The 19,214-nt window shown below is 41.6% G+C and overlaps 1 protein-coding gene across 2 annotated transcripts in view; it reads right to left on the bottom strand.

Annotated features, from left to right (window-relative positions):
* Positions 1 to 19,214, bottom strand: part of LOC128021566 (solute carrier family 12 member 2) — a 40,329-nt gene that overhangs the window by 8,418 nt on the left and 12,697 nt on the right. For both annotated transcript variants that reach the window (XM_052608879.1, XM_052608880.1), the window contains exons 2-20: positions 13,317 to 13,436; positions 12,377 to 12,452; positions 12,096 to 12,191; positions 10,004 to 10,143; positions 9,802 to 9,912; positions 9,604 to 9,712; positions 9,051 to 9,175; positions 8,887 to 8,971; positions 8,641 to 8,807; positions 8,267 to 8,374; positions 8,042 to 8,165; positions 7,841 to 7,942; positions 5,136 to 5,291; positions 4,940 to 5,039; positions 2,280 to 2,391; positions 1,948 to 2,088; positions 1,645 to 1,751; positions 1,097 to 1,176; positions 118 to 240 (exon numbers count right to left, since the gene is read on the bottom strand). In XM_052608879.1, coding sequence (XP_052464839.1) covers positions 118 to 240; positions 1,097 to 1,176; positions 1,645 to 1,751; positions 1,948 to 2,088; positions 2,280 to 2,391; positions 4,940 to 5,039; positions 5,136 to 5,291; positions 7,841 to 7,942; positions 8,042 to 8,165; positions 8,267 to 8,374; positions 8,641 to 8,807; positions 8,887 to 8,971; positions 9,051 to 9,175; positions 9,604 to 9,712; positions 9,802 to 9,912; positions 10,004 to 10,143; positions 12,096 to 12,191; positions 12,377 to 12,452; positions 13,317 to 13,436 — 2,182 coding nt within the window. The remainder of the gene's footprint in view (positions 1 to 117; positions 241 to 1,096; positions 1,177 to 1,644; positions 1,752 to 1,947; positions 2,089 to 2,279; positions 2,392 to 4,939; positions 5,040 to 5,135; positions 5,292 to 7,840; positions 7,943 to 8,041; positions 8,166 to 8,266; positions 8,375 to 8,640; positions 8,808 to 8,886; positions 8,972 to 9,050; positions 9,176 to 9,603; positions 9,713 to 9,801; positions 9,913 to 10,003; positions 10,144 to 12,095; positions 12,192 to 12,376; positions 12,453 to 13,316; positions 13,437 to 19,214) is intronic.

The following is a 19,214-nucleotide window of genomic DNA, read 5'->3' as shown; positions in this document are numbered from 1 at the left end:
GACAAATAAACTCCTCTGCCTTCTCAGCAATTTCTACAACAACTGAATACCTAAGACACAAGTAACCCTGTGGTGACCCATCTTCTTCACGAACACACAGAGAGGTAAAGCACGGACCTTTCTGGACCGCTGGGCTGTTCTGGACACTGGTGGCCTTGGAGGAGGGTTTGGACGAGTCTCCGTCTGAGTCTTTGCTCATGTCCATCGAAATAACCACATCCTTCACAGCCGAAGATTCATCTGCAGGAACACAGGGAAGTTTAGTGTGAACAGGAAGTCCAATGACCAACAGGAAACGAGCTCACTACACGGACAATCTGACCCGGTAAAGCCTTTACCTTTAAACAGGAGAAGCAGGGTCAGAAACATGTTCACAGCACTATTATTTAATGAACTACAAGGCAAGCAGATGGCTATGAACACAATGCGAGCACTTAATGTGGCCTAATAACAGACTAAGATGATAAAGTCAATTCAGCAGGCATAGCCTATATGTGTTGTTGTTGACTCAAAGTATATAGAGACCAGCTAATATGAACGTGCATTATGAAATGCATTGAGTGATTTTAAAAGGATCAGCTCCGTACAGACAAGCAGACGAGTACAGAACGCAATGCGTTAAATTGTACATTAAACGTTTTCCTCCTATAGAAAATCATTATAAATAAAACACATAATGTAGCTTAGTGGACAAAGACAGTGCTATAAACGAGTTGTAGACAGTTTATTCTATATGGAAAAATGCTTAATGTGAAACTTTGTGCGTTGCGTTTATTCACCAACAGTGACAGAGAGTGCAAGTAGTGATTGCAACATTGTAGTTTAGTTCATTTTTTCTTGTCTTCGCCACCTGGCTACTGTTATAAAATGTTGGGAAATTCAAACAAAAAGTAATAAAAAAATTCAATGAAATAAAAAAAAGACTGCAAGTGACGTCACTAGCAGAAGTGCAAGTGTCTGAGAGTGAACGTGCAAGTCTGCAGCCAGACCCTCATGACTTCTTCACAATAAATCTTCACAAAAAAGTGTTTGTCAAAGTATGTTAATTCTGTAAAAGAGACCGGTGAGTGTAGCAGTTACATGTGCAGCACTGTACCTTGGCCTTGAATGTGAGAGATATCCAGTCCCTCTCGCAGTCTGAGAATGACCACACCGTACTGGAAATCAAACGCATCGCTACACACACACACACACACACACACGCATGCACACACACACACACACACACACACGTGTTAATGTCTGACAGGATGAAGATCCACACCATTTACTTCAAAGCTACATAAACATCTAGCAGACGTTCTTCAGCTGTACTACGAACACATCAATGAAATGTGCATCGATGAAAATCATTATCAATGAAAATAAATGCCAGAAAACTCTGTTTGGAACATTTAGGCTTGTCCTGGAGTGTCCACAACAGATCATGTACACACATCTCTGACAGAACTGATGTCTTTCTGACCGTGTTTAGCATCCAGTCTCTCTTCTGTAGCTAAAACTACAACTCTGAGGAGCTTTTCTCATCTGGAGTCTGATGTTACGTAGATGAATAGCTTCACTATCACTGTGTAAGTGTATCAGAAGCGATTCAGTATGATTCGTATTAATACTGGATTGATTCAGACAGAAGGTGACACCCACTGCATCAGGTTTATGTAGGTCTCCACGTCCTTTATATCTCCAGTGTGCCAGTCGTTCTTGAAGCCGAGCACCAGCGTGTTGGGCCTCAGTCTGCCCAGACCAGCAGCCTGCCACACACACACACACACACACACACACACACACACACACAGTTATTTCTATAGGCTTTCATACGGAGCTCCTGACGAACCCTAACCTCAGTTTACTGACTTTATTTAGCCTTTCTGAATTACAGCAACAGTTAGCATGTCCAATAATGCAGAGAAAGCAGGTTTCCTGAGGCACGCACACACACACACACACCTGCAGCAGGTACTGGGTTCCTTGGCGAAGGTCTTCAGCCACCACAGGAGTGTAAAACGCCTTGGAGCTGTTGTGGAGGAGCCACCTTTGGTAGCGCATCATATCACTGTTCAGCTCTTTGAAGTTGGGCCGCCGGGAACTCTGGGAACGAACACACGTGTGCAGAGATCAGCTCATGCTTGAAAGAGCCAATGGAGGCTGTGTACTTGTGACTGGCATCATCCTTCACTACTGTCATCTCGGTCCTCACAGAGTGTTATTATTCCAAGAATACGCACACACACACACACACACGGTGTACAGTAGGAACGCAGGATTGTTCAGGTACTCACGATGCGCACGTGGCCGCACACCATCAGACCCACGTTCTTGGTGAAGGCATGGACCAGATGCAGAAGAGCTGGACGTGAGCTGGGAGCTCCGGTCATCACCAGACACTGTGGCCTAGAGGAGAGCGGACACCATCAGAACACTGTGGGATCCACCACATCACATTCTCAGGACCTCTAGGGTCACCGGTTCAGTCGAGAGAGGAACACAAGCTCCGATTAGAGCGCTTCAAAGCAAATATGTTAAGATTAAAACAGGATTATGCAGAGGGTGAAGCTTTTGATGGGAAGGTGCTGTCAGAACCAGAAATCTTCCTCTCCTGGGTTCACGAAACGGTCGTCCATAAAATGCGTTGCTGTTCTGCTGTAAGAGATTCCTAAATGCATCTACTTTAAGAAGAACAAATTAGGTGCTTGTTCTTTCTCCTAGACACACACACACATTAGGGCTGGGTGATATATCTAACGATATGATCATGCGCATCTAGTCAGTAAATCTGGTTCTGTGATTAGCACTAAACCGACATCACCTGCTTATAATTGGAGCGGCACTTAATAGACAGAGCCGTAGATCACTTACCAGCTACACAATATCGCGTTCATTATCCCAGATGAATCGCCTTCGATAATGAACGTGATATATAACCCCTCCCAAAACACAATTGATAATTGAAAGGATTTCAGGGTTATAATGGGAATTGAACTGGATAGAACAACAGTAATAGGAAGTAATAGCAAGTCGATAGGAACAGTAATTCCTATTGGAATAATGCCAAAAACAAAAAGGAATTTTGAAATGGTTTCATGGAAACTGTCAGAATTATTATTATTATTATTTCTGCCGGGTAATGATACTCATACTGGGCTGCACATTATTGACAATATTGAGCTGAAGCTTGACTTTGCGAATTTAAAAATTGCAAATCGAATCGCAATATCTTAAAAAAAAAAATCACAATTAGATATTTTCCCCATATCGCACAGCCCTACTTCCTGGTTCTAGTAAGAACTCTTGCTGCTGCATTTTGGACTAGCTGTAGTTTGTTTACTAAGCGTGCAGGACAACCACCCAATAAAGCATTACAATAATCTAACCTTGAAGTCATAAATGCATGGATTAACATTTCTGCATTTGACATTGAGAGCATAGGCCGTAATTTAGATATATTGTTGAGATGGAAAAATGCAGTTTTACAAATGCTAGAAATGTGGCTTTCTAAGGAAAGATTGGGATCAAGTAGCACACCTAGGTTCCTAACTGATGACGAAGAATTGACAGAGCAACCATCAAGTCTTAGACAGTGTTCTAGGTTATTACAAGCAGAGTTTTTAGGCCCTATGATTAACACCTGTGCTTTTCTGAATTTAGCAGTAAGAAATTACTCATCATCCAGTTTTTTATATCGACTATGCATTCCATTAGTTTTTCAAATTGGTGTGTTTCACCGGGCTGCAAAGAAATATAGAGATGAGTATCATCAGCATAACAGTGAAAGCTAACACCATGTTTCCTGATGATATCTCCCAAGGGTAACATATAAAGCGTGAAGAGTAGCGGCCCTAGAACTGAGCCTTGAGGTACTCCATACTGCACTTGTGATTGATATGATACATCTTCATTCACTGCTACGAACTGATGGCGGTCATATAAGTACGATTTAAACCATGCTAATGCACTTCCACTGATGCCAACAAAGTGTTCAAGTCTATGCAAAAGAATGTTGTGGTCAATTGTGTCAAACGCAGCACTAAGATCCAATAAAACTAATAGAGAGATACACCCACGATCAGAGGCTTCGTAGGCAATTTATATAATGATTTAAATGGTTTATTAATAAAAGTTTGATTAGTCGACTTATGCTTAAAATGAACAACTATTATTTGACCTAAATATCAGAAACAATGTTAGAATTAAGTTACATTATAGCAATTTAAACAATAGTGAGTGATAGTAAGATAAATATTCTTGTATAAGAATTGTATAAGATAAAGATTGTCTTGTATAAATCCAATCCTTTGAACTTTCTATTCATTGAAAAATAAAAAAATAAAAAAGTACCACACAAACTTTATATAGTGTAACATATCAGTTAGTTCAAACTTTAATAATATTTTCATAATATTAGTGTTTTTAACTGCACTTTGACCAAAAAAATCTGAATATTTTTTTAGTTAAAATTTGTATTTATTTTAACTTTGTAATTATTAATCATTAGTGAGTTATGATCCACGCCTGTCTGAAAATCTTCATCTCTAGAGCTCTAGCACGAGTTAAGGATTTGCTACACTTTGGCCTGACTCGCTGCTTGAAGCCACAGCCGATCTGCAGATTTTGAGCACTGAAAGATTACAGATTTCACAGAAAAACCACAGTGTGTGATGAGTACAGACTTCAGCTGTGCGATTGGGCTTCAGAGACAGTCCAAAGAAATCAAACATATCGGTAGGTGTGGGTTTAGAAGATCATCTTATTTGTCATGAATCCCCGAGCTATGAGGTGTGTGATTTTAAAAGTGGTGGAGTGTACTCCAGCTGTCAAGAGTGAAAATGAATGAGCTCCACACACACACATCAGAACAAGCCATCACAAAGAAAAACCCTGAAACACAGAGTTCACATCTGTGAAACACCACACACACACACACACACAGAGGCCGTATTACCTGTAGGTTTTGATGTGGTCAGCTACTCCGCACAGCTGTAAACTGTGTGTCAGGGCCTGGTGATACGTCAGCGCTTGAGTGGACGAGCCCCAGTTCACATCTGTAGGACCACAAACATTGCCAGAAAAATCCCATCATTAGTACTGTGCTGAACAGACAACTGACTTCACGTGTCTCTTTGTCCAGTCCACTCCACCTGGTTTCTTGTAGCTGACGTAGATGTAGAGGGACAGGACGATGACGTTGGTCAGGAGGGCCGCCCACCAGTTGATGATGAACATGACCACACAACACAGGATGGCCCCGGCCAGAGACACCCACATGTTGTAGTACTTGAAGCTCGGCCTCCATCCTGCCCCACAAACATGGAACAAACTCTTAGAGAGCTCCAGGCAGAGCCAAGGGATCTGCAGTACTATGGGTTAGGATTTGGTAACACAGTAAAAGGTCAAAATACCCTAATTACACCCATCAATGGGAGCCAATGTATTGGAAAGGAACAACTAAACAGTTGGGATAAAGGTAACAATAGTTCTTTGTGGAAGGAAAGTGCTAACGGTGCCATTCTGCCACGTTACATAACAGTGTGGGACACAAAGAATGGCACACGGGGACAGATGCTTGTGAAGCAGGAAGGGACACACATCTCTGTGAAGAGCGTCCAGAATCTGATCCACTGGGACACGGATCTGACCTCCTCAGACACTTCATACCAGGCTGTTAACGGCTCAAGAGCTTCTCCATGTTCTTCACAACACACATCACAATGACAGTTTACACAGCTGAAACGCATCAGTTCATAAAAGCATGAGAACAGAATTGATTAAATGAAGTTAGCACCAGTTAGGATACATACGGGAGGTTAAGAGGACTAGGAAGGTCCTGAACACAGGACACGTACTAGTTATGGGATTTAGTGGATCACGGTTACCTTGTAATGCTAGACACTGCATGACATAAAGGGTACAGAAGCACTTTAAACATGAGACCTGGAGAGCTACACGTACCCTTTACGTTCATGCAGTCGTATGCAGAGACTATGTAATAAAGTGTCAGAAGTGAAGATATCTACCTGCTGGTCTCCTAGAGCTTTGGTATTGAGGGACAAACAAACCTCTTCACACAAAGAATAAAGAAATACATGAAATTATAACTCAAAAACAAGAAATACAGTCAATAACATGATACCATGCTGAAATTAAAATACTTTCGTTTTCATTCAAGTGAAAAAGATGAGTAACACTGCCACAAGAATGAAAACTCTCTACAGGAAAACAAAAACTCTGCAAAGCTTGGTAAAGGCCCTGATATACTTTAAGAGAAATCAAAGAACAAACTGTTATTTCAAACCAAATCAGGCAAAACAAGGTTCGTTTTGGGAGCTTGAAACAGCTCAAAGTGAATAGACACGAGTAAAACAGGACGGACTGAAGTTATTCTAACTGAAAGCAATACTATTACTAATATTTACCACTGTAAAGCCATGTATTGTATGAAGTGCTACATAAATAACATGACTACTGAACAGCAGACCTCACATCCACATCGCAGTGACCAGATGTTTTCTTAACTGCTGCTTTCTCACTGCGGTCCTGTTTGTGGATTATTTTGTTATTGAGAGGAAAGCACATTCAAGTATTCACTCTCAATAGTGTGGACAGGGTCTGGGAGTGTATTATAATCACTGCAAAGGTATTCCTAAATTCTTCAAACAATAAGAAGCTATGAGTATATCAGGGTAATAAGTAACCTCATACAGAGCGATCACACTGGTCAAACACACCGGACACGGTTCACATCTCCCAGTGTGAGTCCACCCTAACCCTACAGCTGCAAACCAGTCATGTGCTTGTTCAATACATACAGCCAGAATTAATGAAACTTACACTGAGCACTAGTGGTCGACCGAGAGAGGTTTTCTGACAGCCAATGCTGAGATCTCTTAGAGAGCCAGGCCGATATAGAGAGAGACAGACAGATTCTTATTTATTAGATTTTTATATTTATTATTATTTAAGGAATTTGAAATAATTTGAAAATGAATTCATAAGTAAATAGTGTAAAATAAAGATACTTTAGATAAGGGTCTCGAACCTTTTTTACACCACGGACCAGTTATACTAGCGGACCGGCTGAAGGGGGCGGGGTTTATACTGAATATATATGTATATAAACTGCTTACCTGAAAAATCATTAAATCTGTGAAACAGATATATATATATTAGAGTCATGGATTAAATGATTTTTCAGGTAAGCAAGAAAAGAATATTTAAAGCAGAGAGAATGTGAATGCAGAGAAGGGTTTACTGACAATTACTGAGGTGAATGAGTAATCATCTCAGTATTCGGTCTCTGTCTGAAACTCGACCACTAGGTCTGCAAGCTTTAAGAAAATAAACGTCTATTAGACATTCAAAGATTAGTTTAAACCTCAAATGTGTATTTGCTGAATGCTTGTCTAGTTTACCAGCTGTATCTGATTATTAGTCGTATCAGACAGAACTGTTAAACTGATGACAAACACTGACGAGAGAGAATGAGCGCTGTGCCCTGTCTCCAGCACATCGGCCGGACAGAAAAACTTCAGCCGTCGACCACTGACACTCGTCAGGGCTTTATAGAAATAACCCTATCATTTAACAAGGGTTTCAAAGTCATGCTAATAAACATGGAAACCATTCAGTTTCTCTTCCTGTGGTGGATGATCAGCATGTTTGAAGGTTAAGCACCTGATTTCACTGACTGTCTAATGAGTCAAATGTCTGTTTCAAAGGCCCTTCTGTAACCCATTGCTGGATCTCTGCACTTCACCTCTGTGTAAACCCGTCACGTGGCTGATATCTGATCTCTCTGTGCAGACATGACCCAGCTCGTCCCACCGTACACAGAGGAACCTCTTACCTGGGGAATTGGCCAGCGACGCGTGAAACACTGAGAAGTTGATGAGAGCGTAGGAGGCCAGGAAGAAATTGGAAATGATCGGGGCGATGACATTCAGCTTCGCTGGAGAAATTAAAAACAAGCATGAGTCAGAGTGAGGGCACCTCAACAACCATCTGATTATTTCTACCAACTAAAGAACGCAATCGGTTTAGATCGTACCAATGACAATAAAGGCCAAGGCAATGCCAAAGGTGAGCAAATATCCTCGCAGGGGCTCGTTGTTCTTGCCGAAGCCCTTGCCAAATACTCCAATTCCAGGGTAGATATTGTCTTTGCATAAAGCCTGAGGAAATGGAAGAATCTATGAAACCAGCAAGACCTGTTCTGCCATCGCTGAGCTGACTCGAGCACTGTTAAAACACACACAGCAGACGAGACGCCCACCTGGAAGACCTTGGGGGCGCTGACGAGAGAAGCCAGGGCGGAGGAGAGGGTGGCAGAGAAGATGCCGGCCGTGATGAGGGGTCCGAAGCCTGACACCACACTCATGACCTGCAGAACAACACCTTCAGCCACACATCCTTCACACACTGATCACAGGCCTTCCTCCAAATCTGCATGTGCGGAGACTTAAACACTGTTTACTGAGGCCACAGGGAAGAAGAGGACTCCAACAGTCGGACATGAGCATGCAGATAATGAAACACACACTGGAGAGTGATCACGTGACTGCTCTGCTTGAACGCTGCATGCTGTCTGCCGTGGGGAAGAGGAGGCTCACTAGGATTGGGAACAGAGTGATAATGTTGATGATGTACCTGGAAATCATTGTGGAGGCCGAATTGGCAGGTAGGCTTCCCAACTCCGGCTGCAGGTCTGCAGGAAGTGAAGTCATAGCCCAGCTTACAGGCCGCACCAGTGCAGTTTGAACCAACGAGAGTCATGTTACTCTCGATCCCTGTGGCATCCCGCACGATGCTAGCACCTTTCAACAAATGGATCAGTACATCAGAGAAACATAATCCAGTAGTGCTCAAAACGAGTGGGATTCTGTTCAAGTGTACCTGCAGAAATGGCCACCCCCATGTACACGAGGCCCGTTATGAGGATAGCCAACAGCGTTCCTTTAGGGATGGCCATTTGAGGATCCTTAAAGAGAAATCAAACAATTACAGACACGCTCTGATGAAGAGTAAATATGTGGTGATGAAATGACAGCGACACTCACTGCTAGATCTCCTGAGATGTTGGCTCCAGCCAAAATGCCAGTGGCAGCCGGGAAGAAGATAGAAAAAACTGAGAAAAACGTCTCCCCTCGAAAGTCTGGGCCAAAGTTTTCCGCCAATATGCCCACTATAGAGAAAACAAAACAGGAATGAATAAAGAGAAAACAACTGCTAACATTTAAACTCAAAACTCAAGTCACATAAAAACATTCCCGGTGGCCTTGGACAATCTTCAACTATTGTTCATAACCAGTTGTGCTTTAAGGCCCAAGATTTAATTTGGACACCAGACAGCAATCAAGGTCTATTGTTAATTAAAATGTATTAATATTATCCCATGAAAAACTAGCAAATCTCAGAAGCCTTGCATTCGTAGTTTTAAATTGAGAATTTCCAGTGAGTAATTCACAGCACATAACACTGTTCGGCACAAATCATGTTTACTAAACACTGACACACAGCCTTTTACATTACAAATAAATACCAGTTCATAGCAGTGTATCATGTGCATGCAGCATAGCTTTTTATGAGTTTAATTTGAGAGCACGTTCTTACCGTCATAGCTGAAGAAGCCAAATTTCTCCTTGGACTCAACAGGAATGAAGGCCCCAATGAAGTAGTTGAAGATGGCAGCGATCAAAATGACCAAGAGGAATATCTGAGCCTGTGAAACATGAAACATGAAATCATGATTTCGTAAGGTCAGCACTGGCTAATGTTCAAAGATAGGTTAATATGCAGTGAATCTCCTGCCTTGGCCTCCCACTCCATCCCAGCCACTGAGATGCCCAGAAGCAGGATGACTGTAATGGTCCCAACGATCCTGATGTCATTAGTCTCATCGAACATGAGTGCACCAGAGCTCTAAGTGAACACAAACACATATGATCATTACATCTACACGCCCTCATATTAAAACAAACTAAGCAATAGAAAACAGAATCATGTCTCTTACGTTGAGCAGCTCAACTACGGTTTCTGCGAAGCCCACGACGTACATGGCCACGGCCACAGCATTGGCAAAGGCAAAAATCAGACCAATGGAGCCGCCAAACTCTGGGCCCAGACTTCGAGATATTAAATAATACGCTCCACCTGAAGAAAAGATATTACACAGATCACCTTTCTGAAAACTCAATTCAAGAGTGATTTATTGGCTATCCTTCTATATCATTAAGAGACCCTTCAAATATTCTGAAATTACTTTGGTATTTTATACAAAAGCGGTTCATCATTTGCCAACTTTGACCTCAGTTAGTTGACACGAGACTCGGACAAATGAGTCTTCCACTGAACTCAAATCATTCACCAACCCTCGTCCTGCCTTTGTGTTTGTTCTTCAGGAATTTTAAGTGCTTTCTAAATAAACAGTTGAATAATTTAGGCTAATATGACTATTGGCAGGAAGGAGCAAAAAGTAAAGCGTCGTGTGGATGTAGCAGCAGTAGACCAATCCATTGTGTGTCAAAATAATATGTGCCTGTGATACAGTGAGAAGAGGAACAGGCCCAGCACCAAGCCCTGAGGAACCCCGTGGATAAGAGTATAGTGGGTCGAGCTACCAATTAGGGCTGTCACTTTTAGTTTGAAAATGACTCTCTTTACCTTCGTTCGTTATTTGACATTGAAAAAGGAAACAGTTTTTTTTAGACATGGAAAATCAATTTTACAATCGATTCAATAAACACTCGAAAATTATTTTTTCACAAAAGTGACAGCCTAAATACCAATAACAGAGCAGTACTCTCAACTATACTGAAACATCTTTTCATATTTCAACCCAGTCTACAGTTTTTCCTAATAACCAGGGGTGCTTGGATGACTGGAATACCAGGGAGTATTAGGCCTAATCTCAGATTAACGGCTACACACCTCAGTGACAGCAGGGCTCTAGAGTGTGACCAATTACATTTTTCAATGGTGCGACTAAAAACAGACTAAAAACTAGATCCCTGCTTTTCAGCCTCAGCCATGAGATGTTCAGTTTGATGAGCTTATAACACTTCATTAAATTTCATTTTTAGATGTTTTCAGCTCAGTGAAACACTTTAAGCACCAACACTTTTTCAGTAAGTTACCTTTCGTGTAGAATTGTGCTTCAACTAAAGAACTGTTTGTTGACCAGATTGACAGTTAATAATTTAGACTACAAGTCCATGTTGTCTATATGGACAGCGATTTTCAAAAAGTGAACTTGTAAAACTGCAGTGTTAAATGCGATGCAGTGGAAAATTTGCGCACCAGTGCAACCGGTGCAGAAAGTTAGTCTAGAGCCCTGGATAGGAAGCATTAGTACAAACAAGCATGCAGTGCGGAAAAATTAAATATGTAGAGTACTGAATATAATGTTCCTATGAGTCACAGCTAAATATTACTGAGGATCTCAAACAGCCCTGTTGAAAGAAGCAGCATATGCTGGTTAGCTATGTTCAGAAGCCTGGCAGCTGGTCTGAGCTGGTTTTAGCTGGTCAGGAGCTGGTCCTAAGGAAGGACCAGTTTAAACCATCTCAAACCAGCTTTCATGCGTCAAAACATAGCTAAACAGCATAAACCTGGGAAACCCAATCTCTCACACACACACACACACCCTCCCATGACTGGGTTAATAACTAACACCTGAGGTGCTCATTGAAAAATATTGATTCCCCTCCACACTGAAACCAAAGCTGTATCTAGCTCCTTCACCCGTCTCAGATGGAGGCCTGCAGAGAGGGACAGATCTCCATCTCTGACCTCCACTGAACCTCTCAATGGACAGAGAGAAAAACCATCTCCCAGCACTACTGAATCTCCCCACAGGCAATTAATCGTCTTCGTTCTATCGTTTGTTGTGTTTTACATCTGCCCGCAGATAAGCTTAAAATGTCAACCCACTTAGAATCACTTGTGTACAGTAAACAACTGAATGTTTATAGAAAATCAGCACTTATCCACATTGTTTCATTAGTGTGTGTGACGGTTCCACCACAGGGAACTTTAGCCTGCTCTTCGCTCCAATGCATACTGTGCCAGTGCACGATTCACTGTAATTTGTATTTTTGTATTACCTCCTCGTACAAAGCCATTGGTGGCGATCGCAGAGGTGGAGCAGCCCGTGATGGTCGTCACTACAGTGGCCATGATAACAATGATGCAGGAATACGCTGTGGAGATAAAAAAGTGAAACGAGTTCAGCACTAAACACTAGCCGTATGCAGCACATCTCCAGTGTTGGAGCTGCTGAATGACCGCTGACCGCTCACAGACACACTCAACATGACTGCAGCTCGATGGAAAACACAAGAGTGTGCTTGTGAAATGAAGTGCTACTTCACACAGTCAAACCTACCAATTCCAGCCTGGCCCACGATCCATGTCATTCGTATGAAGAGCATCACGCCCCAGATGTTTAACATGCAGCGCACCTGCACAGAGGAAGGATGCAGTTTAGACATCAAGGACCAAAGCTGTTTCCCAAACCTCCTTCAGCGGGACGATGAACGCTGGACAGGAACTCATGTGTGTTTGAAGGAGCGCTGCGGGCTGAGCTCTCCCGACGGTTGTGTGGAGTCATGTCCGTTACAACAGAAGACTTCATCACTGATACATCAACACATCTACAGCACACACAAACCTGCCCGGAGCTCCAGAAACAGATCATTACTCCATTACCAGCTCTACACGGCCAGAGATAACGGAGCAGAGAGCCACTCACTCACACGGGGAACACTGTGAAAGAATCGCTTACTGATCCGTGATACTGTTTTTGTCTTTTCTTTTCACTGAAGGATGAGCAGAAGTGTTCTTCTGAGGTAACGGACATTACACCACAGCCTGTCGACGGAGAACCGGGTCAGTTCTTCAAACACATCTGAACACTATTCCTGCCGTGGTTTGAAAGACACTTTGGATGGAAATGAATTTTCACTTGTCGACACTATGAGAAGCTGTTTGGTGTCAAATGTTCAGACTGGGAAGGCCTGTCCAAATACTGACCAGGAGACGAAAAGCAGAGCTGATCTGTGAACCATAAAGCTTTTAGATTCACACGCGTCTGCATGAGCAAAGCCACGGCTAGTTGAGAGTATTAGCATATTAAACATTACAAGAGCAGCACAGTTTAACACACAGCCTCTAATAAGAGTCTGGACGGAGCAGAGATACACCAATACAGCAGTTATCACCCCCAGCAGACAGATATTAGGTTCTGTTCATTCCCATCTCTGGTGTAGTGTGTGTGGCACTGCTCTGAGACTGAAGCGTGTGTGATCGCAGGGAAGTCCTCTTACCAGCACTCCTTTGATCCAGCCGAACTTCACCACTCCTTTAGACTCGGAGGCTTCTTTAGCCGCGGCCTCCTCCGCAGGAGTCAGCTCCTCGCCGTTAGCAAAGCCATCCTCGAACGGCTCCTGCACACACACACACACACACACACACACACGTCTGAGTATAGAGGGACATGCAGTGAAGTAACAGTCTCTCATCATGTCAAAGTTGTTTATTTCAGTAACGCTGCAGTCTGAGGGGAGATGGACCCATCATCATGATGTACAGGTGGCTAATGCTAATGAAAATGATCTGTAATGTCCAGCAGCACAGTTAGCGGTCCTTGAGTCTGTGACAGGTCAGAAACAGGAAGTGTCTCTCCTCCACAGAAACCCTGTGCACATCCACACACACACACTGTCCGGAGCACCAAAGCTCTGGTCCTGACGGATCAAGCGTGCAGCGGTTCGATGTGAGCGCGGGTAAGATCACTCCACACCAGCACATTTCTCCAGGAGTCGTGTCCTTGAGCAGACGAGCGAGTGTTGACGGGACACACACGTGACTCTGAGAGGAGTGGAGGCAGGACGGACTGTATTACACACCTAATGACTTGGAAGCACTTTATTAATATTTTCCCCTCCACACAACCTCTAACCCGTGATGAATAACCTGCTGAAGGTGGAGATCTAATAACTACAGTGATCAGTGGTTATAAAGCTCTGAAACACTGTTCTAGGACTAATAAAGACAGCATATAACCTAATTCACAGCAGAAGCTAATAACAGAACGAACAAAGAATTTCAGTCTAAACCATTTCAGCATTTAATTTACTTTTTTATTCAGTTTTGTTTTCACCCAAATTCCATTTTTATTGGTCTTTTAGTAATTTTTTTTATAATAATAAAAATAATAAATAAATAAATATTATATATATATAGTATAGTATAGTATGTATATGTATAGTTTTTCAGTTTTAATGGGTAAACTAAATTTCCATAATGTCTAAATAATAAATCATTAAACGTTTAATTGCATAACATTAAACAATAAATTGAAAATGTAACAAAAACTAAAATGTTTAGGGCCTTATCAAATCAGTTTTATATTTCTGTCTTCTCTTCTTCTTTCCAGCAGTGGATATGGGAAAATTAGCAAACAACATACCAGCAGATAAATCTGGTGATACCTAAAAGCTGCTGCTAGCGTTTCCAAAGACCGATCACAAATAACCTGCCTGATCTATCTCAACTGCTCTGTGTACCCATAAATACACATGAACTAGACGAAATTACTGACAACATGGGCACTATCTTCTCTAATACATTAGAAGCTGTTGCCCCCATCAAATTGAAAAAGGTTAGAGAAAAACGTACTGTACCATGGTATAACAGTAATACTCACTCTCTCAAGAAAGAAACTCGTAGTCTTGAACGCAAATGGAGAAAAACTAACTTAGAAGTTTTTAGAATTGCATGGAAAAACAGTATGTCCAGCTATAGACAGGCTCTAAAAACTGCTAGAGCAGAGCATATACACAAACTCATAGAAAATAACCAAAACAATCCAAGGTTTTTACTTAGCCCAGTGAATAAATTAACAAATTACCAGACGCCACCTGATTCAAATATTCCACCAACGTTAAATAGTAATGACTTTATGAATTTCTTCACTGATAAAATAGATAACATTAGAAATACAATAGTGAATGTAGATTCTACGGCGTCTAACACTTCAGTTTCATCCATCGCACCCAAAGATAAACTGCAGTGCTTTACAAATATAGACTCGGCTGCTCGGATGGAGTTGAGCAGGTCATTCCACCAGGAGCAAACATTTCATTTAAAAGTCTGTGAAAGTGATTATGTGCTTCTTTGGGATGAACAATCAAGCGACGTTCACTTGCAGAACACAAGCTTCTAGCGGGCATATTAAATTAAATTTAAATTAAATTCATGCATTTAGCAGACGCTTTTATCCAAAGCTACTTACAGTGCATTCAGGCTAACAATTTTTACCTATAATGTGTTCCCAGGGAATCAAACCCCCAACCTTGCGCTTGTTAACACAGTGCTCTACCAATTGAGCTGCAGGAACAGCATATAAGTCTCTACAGCGATATCATTGACTTGATTGCAGATAAATGCACAGACACTATTTAAACTGAACAGAGATGACATCACTGAATTCAATGATGAACTGCCTTTAACTATCATTCTGCATTATTGACACACTGTTTTCCTAATGAATGTTGTTCAGTGCTTTGACGCAATGTATTTTGTTTGAAGCGCTTTATAAATAAAGGTGACTTGACTTGAAGTAATGAATTTAGATAAAGGGGTGCAGAGCCAGAGGTAGTTTTGTAGTCAAACAATGTCTTGAATTTTACGCGAGCAGCTACTGTTAGCCAGTGTAAACTGATAAACAGAGCTGTGACGTGTATTCTTTCTTGCTTATTAAGAATTGTCTAGAAGATCTGCAGAGAGAGCATTGCAATAGTCCAGCCACAGAACAAGAGCTTGAACAAGGAGTTGTGCAGCATGTTCCCAAAGAAAGGGCTTGATCTTCTTGATGTTGAATAAAGCAAATCTGCAGGATCGGACAGTTTTAGCAATGTGGTCAGAGAAAGTCAGCTGATCATCAATCATAACTCCAAGGCTTCTAGCTGTTTTTGAAGGAGTTATGGTTGATGTGCCTAACTTGATGGTGAAATTGTGATGAAACGATGGGTTTGCTGGAATCACAAGCAGAACACCTGACAACAAACAAAACTAGCACATTTCCTGTAAGTTTGATCACAACATATAATCACTGCTGTTGATCGTGTTCACCGTTTGCCTGAATGCATGTCATTAACTATCTGTGTGAGTTTTATTATTGTACAGTTCTGCCATACGGACTTCACTTTGACAATCACCGCTGATAATCTACTCCTACATGTAATGTAGAAACTGAAGCTGCTTTTTAATGATTTGTTTCGTGAACGACGCTCAGAAACCATTGATTCATATCAACAGTGCTGCAAATATTAGAGAATTTAAGGAACACCAGTTTGAGGAACAGAAATGCAGCTTTGATAAAAGATGATTTAGTCGAGCATGTTTCCTGTTTTGTGTTTTCTACTACGCTTCCTGTAATATATAGCATGCAGTGCCAAAGCATTTCACAATAAGACCAGCAACAAGAATTACGAAAGTGAAAAGTAAATGTTGGCTAAAAACTTTAAAGATCTCATGTCATCTGTGCAGCACTAAATATCCAGCAGTTTACTGAGATGGAAAATAGAAGAGATGACAGCCGTTTGCCATCTTTAATACTACACTACAGACTGGAAATCAGGAGTCATGAACAGCACAGTGTGTAGACGCACACACACACACACACACACACTGTGCATCACGCTGTCATCTGTGAGATCTGAGATGTGCGGTCACACACGGCTGAGAGATAGTCATCACTGACAACATTTAGCAGTGTGTGAACACATCCAGTACAGAACACCGTGCATTCACTGCACACACACACACACACACACACACACACACACTATACTGGATCCTCGTGAGATCTACAGCAGCTTCATGTTGGAGACTCAGAGAGCCACTGCAGCGCTGGAGATGCTGACCCATGAGATTCACAATACTACTGAACTCCAGATCAAACCTCTCCTCACTGGAGACCAAGAACCCTGAAGCTGGCTGTGAAAGAGGCTTCTTCCATGAACCGCCCAAACACTAAAATCCTTGTTTGGAGGATATGAAAACTGGAGTAGTGTGCTGGAGTGCCTGAAATAGTGTCACAAATGTAACTATGCAGCAGTGAAGCTTGAAGAAAGAAGAAGTTCAAACTCAACGCTAATCGAAACACAACATGTATAATGTGATAAAACTATGAGTTTGGACAGCGGTATCTGACGGGACGTTACTGTGCTTCCACAGAATCCGGACTCATCAGCAGTGTTTTCTCAGGGAGGGATCTGAAACTAAACACCATAATTAACATGGGCTTCAAATGCATCATGGGAAAACAATCCCACCACCGTCTCAATCAGGCTACTTTGCGGCTCCTTTCATCTCAGTTTAAAAATTGCACATGTAGTTTGATGTTGAGATGGGAATGCTCCAGAGCCGCTCTAAACAGGAAGTGAGCACGGCTGCCAGGCATCATCTGGCAAACGGCCGATCAGAAGCAGAGTCACGTGGTCAGGAAACGATATCATGCAGCCGTACACAATCAGAATGATGCTGACGTCACAGGAACACGTGTCCCACATCTGTGTGCGCTCTGGGAAACACAGACTTCCTGTGCATGTTTATCTATCAAGCGTCTGCCACATACTTTCTGGAGGGAAGAAACAAGCCCTTGAACATGAAAGCGGAGGTTGGAGGACCTTACTGAAACTGGGCTCATCTTCTCATGTCAGCTACACACAGTAGACCGGCCTAAAGTGAATCTGGAAGACAGACCCCCTCGACTGGGACGAGGGCTTGTTCTTGAGAGTCAGTCTAGTTTAGGTGACAGGTTACTGACGCCCCGCAGCGCTCAGATCCACACCAGATGAGGCTTTCACACACTGTAAAGCTCCAGAGCAGGACATGTCAGTATAGATCACAGACATCAGAAGTGGTTTTATTACTTAATATCCAGCTGATTACAATGATGAACTGCCTTGAACTGAAGCAGGAGTGTTTACTATGGTTCTCCTGCATTACTGACACACAATTTAACACTGTAAAGTGCTTCTCACTATCTGTATTGGTAAAAGCACTATATAAATAAAGAGGATTGATCTGATCAGTGATATGTGATGCATATGTGATGATGTTCAGATCTCTTTATTTGGTGGTATGTATGAGAGTATTCATACAGATCGAAGTCTGACCCAATAAGGTTTTAATCAGGGCTGGGTAATATGGCCAGAAAGATTATCACAATAAAAATGGTTCAGTCGATAGCTACAATTATCTCAATACATTTATTTGAAGTTTAAAGGCAGATTTTTGCTCCTAAGTAGAAGACTCTATGGTGAGAACATGACCAAAACTTTTTATATATATATATATATATATATATATATATATATATATATATATATATATATATATATATATATATATATATATATATATATATATATATATATATATATATATTTCCACTTTTCCAGTAATTTTCCTTAACAAAATCAATATCTAGTCTCTGCATGTTCTGATGAGTGATATTATTATTTCAGATCATGAAGCAGCTTTGTGTTGTGTCTTCAGCACAGTTTGCAGTGCAGGCTGCAATATTATTAATATGATCTAGTTTTGTCCCTTCGTTATATCTAATGTGACCACGCCCCCGCGCTGAACGCTCTATTCAGATTCAAACTGAAGCACGGCTTGAATACACACACACAGAAGAAAAAGCAGCGAGACTGTTCAAGTTTTTTCTTTTACTGTTTGCTTCGCGATGAGAGGAATAAGACATAATTCACCACAAACAGATGCTAACACATAGTTTACCGTGAAGTTGTGTGCGGAACAACCAATCAAACCTGACTATGTTAGTTGACCAATCAGAACACAGTATGCTACCGAAAGGTGGGGTTTAAGGAAACTGAATCTTTTGAACAGCTTTGCGCGAACCGTTTGGGGATCTCTGAGAATTTAGGTAATTTTAAAATGATATTTTGACAAAATGACAATGTTTTTTAACCTTGGATGGATTTAAACCTAATGTACAGGACTTATAAACAGTGATAGGAAGCTTAGCATTTTCATCTTACTGGCTCTTTAAGTTCCGTATCAGTTACAAATTATCATTACTTACCTATAAGGCCCTAAATGGTTTAGCTCCAGCGTACCTAACTAGCCTTCTACCACGCTACAACCCATCACGCACCCTAAGGTCACAAAACGCTGGACTTTTGGTAGTT

This window comes from Carassius gibelio, chromosome A10, assembly GCF_023724105.1.
Source record: "Carassius gibelio isolate Cgi1373 ecotype wild population from Czech Republic chromosome A10, carGib1.2-hapl.c, whole genome shotgun sequence".
Lineage (NCBI taxonomy): Eukaryota > Metazoa > Chordata > Actinopteri > Cypriniformes > Cyprinidae > Carassius > Carassius gibelio.
The sequence above is the reverse complement of the archived record's forward strand: the minus strand, read 5'-3'. Positions and strand labels throughout refer to the sequence as shown.